General features: G+C 35.7%; 1 protein-coding gene across 2 annotated transcripts in view; it reads left to right on the top strand.

Moving 5' to 3' along the window:
* The window catches only part of LOC106456846 (transcription initiation factor IIA subunit 1-like), a 45,376-nt gene that overhangs the window by 21,757 nt on the left and 15,359 nt on the right, over positions 1-8,260 (top strand). The window contains exon 5 of one of the 2 annotated variants that reach the window (XM_013916216.1): positions 3,552-3,641. In XM_013916216.1, the coding sequence (XP_013771670.1) occupies positions 3,552-3,641 (90 nt within the window). The remainder of the gene's footprint in view (positions 1-3,551; positions 3,642-8,260) is intronic. The other variant, XM_022382624.1, reaches the window with a different exon arrangement.

An 8,260-nucleotide genomic window follows, 5' to 3' on the forward strand; every position in this document is an offset into this window, starting at 1 on the left:
TTTCACTGTAATTATTTTTTATATTTTGGGAAGCATTATAAATAGTTATATTTTTAAAAGAAAAAAACTACTATTGTTATAAATAACACATTTAATTGAACTAAACTGTACATGCCTATTTAAATATATTTACATATGGCTTGTGTATATCGTATATATACATATATATATTATTCATACCTTCGGTGTATAGGACGCAAGGAGATTTGGACATCGAATTTTGGGGTAAAAAAGTGTGTCTCATACACTGAAAAATATGGTGTTTGATCTAAATAAGTGTTTAATGTGGAGGCTAGGTCTGTATGTTAGTCTGAGCTGAAATTGTGGGTAGAAGTTTTTTATTAAAGAGAAGAGTTGTTTTTTAATTTTAAAGAATTGTGAGCCCGTAAAAAGAGGGCAGATTATGAGGTGAAATTTAAGGATGGTGTGCACAGTAGCAAGTGGCTGGAATTTGTTGTTTATAAAATTGTGTGTGATATTTGTTATAAAATCATTCGGATAGCCATTATATAACAGGTGTTTGTGCAGAAGTGTTATTTCTTCATGTAAAAGAGAGTAATTCAAGCAAAGGTTAAAAATTCTATTTAATAGTGACATGACTAGATTACATTTGAAGAAGTTGGGGGCAAAAATATTAAAATCAGTATAAAGGCCTGTAAATCTACTTTTATGATAAATGGAGGTAGAAAAGTCTTTACTTCTTCTGTAATACTAACGTCTAGGAAGGGTAAAGATTCATTTCTTCAAGTTCAGATGTGAACTTGATATTGAGTTGTTGGTAAATAAGGTAAGAAAGAAATGTGACTCAATTGCCGAAACAGCTAGAAAGTGTCATTAGTATAGTATTTGTAAAGGACAGGATTGAATTCACAAGGGCAGTTTTCTAGCTACTTGCATTCCTGATAGCATAGAAAACTACTGGCTGTTGTTGGACCCAGTGGGGATCCCATGATGATTCCATCTATCTGGTCATAAATGAAGTTATTAACCCTCTCACCATGGTCATCTTTTTCTACCCTTGTCATAAGGTTTTTAGAGAATTATATTCAAAATTTAATTCAACTACTTTATTTTCATGGTATACCAATAAGAATAGCATAAAAACATAGCTAATAATCCATATTTTAATAGTATACAAGTCGTTCTTAGTTTTATAAGGCAGTATTTAAAAAAAAATCCTGAATTTCCCCTAGTGTGAGAATTATAACATTTTCTCTCTAGGTGCCCACTCTTCTCTAATTTATTTACCACCCCTCCAAGAATTATGAAATATAATGTAAATTACCTATTATAATATCATCATTTATCAGGCAAAACATAACTTTCATAACCTTCAATCTTATTTGGTTACAGAGCCATCAAATAGAAAATCAGACCCCTCTTGCCACATCCTGTCTTTCAGACAATGACAGTAGTTCTCTCTGACCTTCAATACTATATTATTCATAACGAATAGAAAGCAAGGTTTTCATCTATTAAATTACATTATATTATGGTGTTTTATGTACAGAATTGTCAATTTCACTTTTAATACAAGCTTTATTCCCACAGGAACCACATTGACTAGCTTAGATGAATTTGTAACAACTCTTGTCAAATAGTTAGAAATCCAAAAAAATTGTGATAGTTATGGAACATTTGTCTGCTTTTTGCATGTTATTGTTCTGTGTTCTTTGATGCATTATTTAATTAAATACTAAATTATTTACTGAAATACTACCAATAGTATTAAAAAAAAAAAGTAGGGTTAACTGTCATTGATACTCAACAACAAAAAAAAAAAAGGCAGCCCAGGTAAGTACTTTATTTCTTGTTTTTTTGTGTATATTCTTTATTTATTATAAAAGTAACACAAATGTAAAAAAAAGGGGAAACATGTTTTTTAGGTTATTAAATGTTAGATTGAGTAAATACATAAATAGATATTAATAACTTAATGATTTTTTTACAAGGTACACTTGCGAGCAGCTCTGAAGTAGCTTGTGCATAATGTTATTTGATAGTTAACATGAGCTGTATGTTCGCCAAGTGATTTACAACTTATGACACAAATAGTAGTTAAACACAGTTCAAAGAGCAATAAAACAATAATTTAAGTATGAATAGATGTATACTGTTATGAGTTTAAAGCTATTTAGGATAAACAAATGTAGTCTCATATTAAGATTTGAAGTTATTCTAGAAAGAGAAAAAGGTAATTTAGATTTATGTTGATTTCTTTTTTGGTGGTTATAAGGTCAGTCAAATTTACCAACCTTGTATAAAGTTAAGATAGAGAAAATAACAGATAAAATATAAAATTTTACTTAAGAAAAATGTTTGAAATTTATTTAGGAGGATTCAGAGATTATGCAAATGAAATTTGAGATTTTTGAGATGAAGAAAAGTAATTTTAATCTTAATGTGAAAATCACTTTGCACTTGGAATATTAAAAATAAACTATTGTATATTCATTGACAGTTTTTTAGTAAGAATACTTTATTAAAAAATCAGATTTTTTGTGTACAAAAGAATTGTAATATTTACTAAAAGTCTGCCAAATTTTGTGAAGATACACATACTGTATTAAAAGTTTTAGTATGGAAACTATAACAAGTACAAAGTTGTTATGAGGTCAGTCAATTTGACCAATGTCATGGCAAGAGAGTTAAAGATGAAATGGTTTAATTTTATGGAAAGGGCAAGAAGCTCTAAGAATTTTTACGGGTGAAACCAAGATACTGCTCAGTGTCAGAAGGAAAGCGAAAGTCCACGATTACATTTAAAATTTCATCAAGGGGCATATTAGTATAGAGATTCAATATCAAAGCTGGCCATAACATACTGATCAGCAGAGGGAATTTTAGATTTAGATGTTTCAGAAGCAAAGGTAAAGGAATCAGTGATGGTAAACTCATTCAAAGTGAGGGGTTTAAGAATAAGAATGATTAGTTTGATGAGGTTGTAATTACAGAAGCCTACAGCAGAGAGAATAGGACAGAGAGGGTATCCAGTTTTGTGTACTTTTGGTATGCCATAAAGAATAATGGGTATAGTGCCACATGGGGCAATTTGGTGAAAAGTTGTTTCAGAGATAATATTTTGATTTTCAAGGGTCTTGAGAAAATGTAGGATAAGTAAACTAGTTATTAATGATACTATAACATTAGTTAGTAAATGTTTTTGTAACAGATTTTGCTGAAGATGGAATAAGTGTATTCCGAAAGATTAAAACCTTGTAAATATAATGTTTTATATTTTGTCAACTGTCTTCATCTTTATTATGGAATCAGAATATTGGACATTTTCATGAAAACAGTTGTTGCACAACTGTAAAGCATGTGTTATTAGTGTTTTGCCTTCAATAGACTACTCCTGCCTGTTTTTAGAGCTTCACAATGTTTAGTATAGCCTCTATACTGAGGGCTTCTTGAGCTTCACATCTACTTTAACAGTCTAACAATTTGGTAGATATGCAAGTTATGCCACATAGAAAAGTTTAAAAGTTGTTTTGCTTTAACCAGTTGAAATAAAAGGGTAACATTTAAAAATTAAGTTCATGTTTTTCCAGCAGTTGGAGACAGTTACCCTTACAATGCCTCAGAAAGTGACCATTACACTTCCTCCACAGAATTCCCAGCAGGGTTTACAGTCTGTAATGGTAAGTTCACTTGCATGTTGTTGTGTTATTTTAATTAGTAGTCTATTTTAGGATAAAGAAGAAAGTTAACAGTAAAAATAGTCTTTCTGACAAGGTACCTGACTTCTGCTCACATACATATCTATTCTTGTTCAGTGCTGCCCTCTATTTGCAAAAGTTGTTGCGTGCCACAAGCCTTTCAGTCCCATGTACTCTTTAGTTCACCTGGTTTAACTGATTCACACATGCAAATTGTCATGTGACAAACCTCCTCCTCCAATAGATGCACCCCACATACATGTGACTCCCTCTATGCTATTCTACCTAACTATCACTTCTTGTTTGGCAGTGCATGTGTTTGGACATTCATTTAGTGCTCTCCTCGAATTTTGAATTTTCATATTATTTTCCAATTTTTCTACCCAGTTACAGAACTTAAACATTTTTCTGTTCTTTTTTTTCTTTACCAACACATTTTTGTTTGGCTTTCATTTGTATTATGAATTCTGAAGTGCATGTTACCACATCGGAGGTTGTACTTTCTACAAGCACACTTACTTGGGCTTTGGGGGGGGGGGGGACTCAACCTTGGAATTATCAGCAATTATTTGTCGAGAGATTGATCATTATTTAAGCCAGCCTTCTTCTCCTGATCTTACCCAATTTCCTACTGAATAAGCCAAAGCTGTTTGGGACAATGAAGCATTTGACAGCCTTTTTCCTTTGCCTGAATTTGCCAGGTCTTCCCAAGTTCCTACTGTGGGTTCTGTTAGGCCTAATACGGCTTTTTCATACATGATTTCCCAGATGTGTTCTGTTTTATCCTGTTCTCCGATTTCCTATAATCCTCTACCTTCCTTGTTACATGATACTCCTTCCTCTCAGTATTTTGTGTTTCCACTATCTCCCAATATTGGGGTTTATGCTGAGCATTTTGTATCTCAGTTATGATTGTCCTGTTCTTTTGTCCCATGCCCAATTTCTCTCCCTTATCTTGTCCTCATGTCTATCTTATGGTACATGTCCACCATACACCTCTCTGAGATGATCCACTGAGATCCTGAGGGTTTTTCAGGGGATATATTTGCCCTAATGACACATTTGTCAACTTTTGCTCGTTCTTTACACACGTAGTTCCTCTGTTGTTGGGATCTTTTGGGGAGAGACATGGTTTTGACCCATATTTGTTTGCCATCTCCTTATCTTAGGGACCTATGTCTGGTCCCTTCTTTCCATCAGTCAGTGTTTGGAGATTTTCCAGCAACTTTGGAATCCAGAGTGCCATCTGTGACACAGTAATTGACTCTTTCCTTATTGGTTGATTGTTTGTTTCATACAAAGCCTCAACCATCCCCTATTTCTGTTCCTTGTCCTAACCCTTACATATTCCTTCTAGTAGGGGATCTACTTCTCATCACCTCCAAAACTATTGGTGACTACCCTGTGGGCTCTGGTCTGGTGGGGGCTCGTTTAACACAGTTTGTTCATCTATGGCAAGATTTTGCCAGGGATCTATGGGTCCTTCAGGTTTTATCCAAAGGACTTGTCATCCATTTCCTCTTCCCTCCTTTATTGTCTCGGATATTGGTCGAGCATGAAGTCGCTTCAGGGTCAATGGTCCGTGACTGAACGATCTTACCATATCAATATCCTGGAGCTTCTTGCCATCCATCAGGCTTTGGATCATTTTCTTCCTCTTGCTAGCAATCATCTGATTATGATCCATACAGACAATTCTACAGTGGTAGCATATATCAATCACAAGGAAGGCACTCATTCTCGTTCCCTTTTTTGTTGAATGTTAGATCTTTTTGGAGCCCACACACACACACAGTTTTCATCTGCTTGTGTGTCATATTCTGGGTGCTTTCAACCTTGTTACAGATCATCTATCCTACCTTAACAAAATTTATCTGATGGAGTGGTCTCTAGATCCCTAGGTTTTCCAGTGGTTATGCACTTGGGTGGGTACTCTGCACCTGGTTGCATTTGCCATTATCCTCAATACCAATTTACCTCAGTTTTGGTCTCTGGTGCCTCATCCATTTGCTCTGGCTGTCGATGGGTTCAGTCAGGTTGGATAGACAAATTTCTTTGTGTATCGTCATGTCCCACTTCTTCTCAGGGTGATTTTCTATCATCCACTTCATGTCAAGTCTTTCTGACTGACCCTTACTGGTCTGCCCTGCCGTGGCTGCTGTGGCTGCTCCAGATCCAATCTGCTCCATCTTTGCCTCTTCCCAGCACTCTATCCCTTCTACAGCAGCCTCAGTCCCAGGTAGTTCATCTTGCTATTCCTACCCTTCATCTTCACTGGTTTTTATCCAGTCCTTAGTGAGGAGATTCAGTGTATCATAGTGGCTAGCTTTGTTGTTGGCATGTTGGGTTTGACCTTCCACGGATGTTTATCAACATAAGTGGAACATTTTCTTTGGGTCATGGGTTCTCCTCTGCCTGTCCCACTGGTCCCCTTATTACGGATTTCCTCACTTGTTATTTGATCAGGTGTCTTCAGTCTCCACAATCCTGTGTAATTTGATTGCCTTGTCTCACACTTTTCGTTTTTTATGGTACCATAAAGTTTTTGCCTCCCATATCTTGTCACTCTTGCTATGTTCCTTTCAGATTGGTTGCCATTCACAGAGTGCAGCCCTTCCAGATTGGGATGTCAATGTGGTGCTTTGCTGCCTTACTTTACCTCCATTTAAACCTTTGACTTCTTGTTCCATATTTCATTTACATAAGGCATATTTCCTCCTCCTTTTAGCCTGTGAATGTCATTAGTCCAATTTGTTTGCCATTGACATTTCATATACTCTGTAACATTCCTCTTATCTTTCCTATACTCAGATCGATCTTTCCTTCCCAAGACTACTGCAGCTTGGGAGAATAATCCCTCCTTCTCGCCGATTCTCCTTCCTTCTATTTCCCACCTTTTTTTCCAGTTCTAATCCGGAGAGACTTCTATGTCCAGTTCATGATCTTCTTTGTTATATCACCCACACAGCTTCTTTCTGTCATAATTGTTCCCGTCTATTCACCCCTTGGCAACTATCCTGTGTTCATTATTTCTCTTCTTCCATCCTTACCAATTGTGCTTTTAATTCAATTGGCTTATTTTTCCTTGTCTCCTTTTTCCTGTCAATTATTCTGGGTGTCTTCCCATCAGATTAGGCTCCTTACTTTGTCCCTGGCATCTCATCTGCATCATCCTTTGGAAGAAATTCTTCAAGCGGATTATAGTTGACTTACTGAAGGTATGATCCTCATCCTACTAATGCATGGTTTCTGGCAGTCGAATTTTGGATGCATTTGACTTGCCATGTACGGTTCATCATGCCTTAGCCACTCTACACCTTGGGGCACATCACTTCTTTTAGCCACATTTTGTGTATCGGGTAGATTGAAATTATTGTGGTTATTAATGTGGTTAGGATCAGTGTTCAACAATTCTCTCTCCCATTGGAATTTGCTCCTCAGATTTATCCACCTGGATCTGTCTCACCTTTTGCACATCTTAACAAAGAGTATACCTGGTACAGAAGTGGTGCGACATCACACATATCATTCTCTTATTAGAGGATTCCTTCATGAGGGTGCCGTTTGGATGCTTCTACTTTCTCCCTTTCACTGGTCCCTCCACTTATTCAATGTGGGATTCTAGCTATGTCACACATGTAACAACCACACCAGGTGGCATTCCAGAAATTAAAAAACATGTTGGGAAGCTCACTAATTCTTAGAATGCCAGACTTCAACAAACCATCTATTGTTCAGGCTGATGCTTCAGACATTGGAATTGGGGCAGTACTCTTACAGGAACATGAATATGGACTGTTTCCAATAACATGTATAAGTAAAAAGCTGTTGAATAGTGAGAAGAACTACTCAGTGATTGAACAAGAGTGTCTGGCTATTATATTTGCCATTCAGAAATTCCAGAACTATCTATATGGGAAGAAGTTCATCATCCAGACAGACCATCAACCACTTGCATACATTCAGAGGTGCAAGAATCATGAGGTGGGCATTGTATCTTCAGAACTACAAGTTTCGCATTGAGGCCATCAAAGAGACTGCAAATGTTGGAGCAGACTATGAGCAGACTTTGTGTTCGAACTAAGAAAAGTCTTTGTATATAGTAAAAAAAAATATACATCATAAATATTTTATCTTGAAGAGAGGTTTGTGTCATGATATAAAAGACTGTTTGGTTTAAATATTAAAGATTAATTTGTATTTGTGAATGAATATTTTATTATTTTTAAGTTGTGTTATTATAAGAGTTAAAAGCAGATGATTGTAGAAGGTTTTGTTAATAACTAATTGGTGTCAAAATATAGAAAGTGGCCAGACGACTATGTAATAAAAATATAAATAGTGTGAGATGAGCGGGAAGCAGCAGACAAACAGTATTAGACAGATAAAAGCAAAGGGAATATAGTTGGTGTGAAGTGAAGTGACATAAAAGTGATAGGTCTAACGACTGACATAGGCCTAACATTTGATATATATACACATATTAGTGAAACTAACAGTGAAAAAGGAAATAAGAAAAAATAAGTTTATTCTTTCAAAGTGAAATTCTAAAGTGATTGAATCAGCTTGAGACCACAATCGTAAGTGAATCACACCAGACT

The sequence above is a fragment of the Limulus polyphemus genome, unplaced genomic scaffold, assembly GCF_000517525.1.
Source record: "Limulus polyphemus unplaced genomic scaffold, Limulus_polyphemus-2.1.2 Scaffold263, whole genome shotgun sequence".
Taxonomy (NCBI): Eukaryota; Metazoa; Arthropoda; class Merostomata; order Xiphosura; family Limulidae; genus Limulus; species Limulus polyphemus.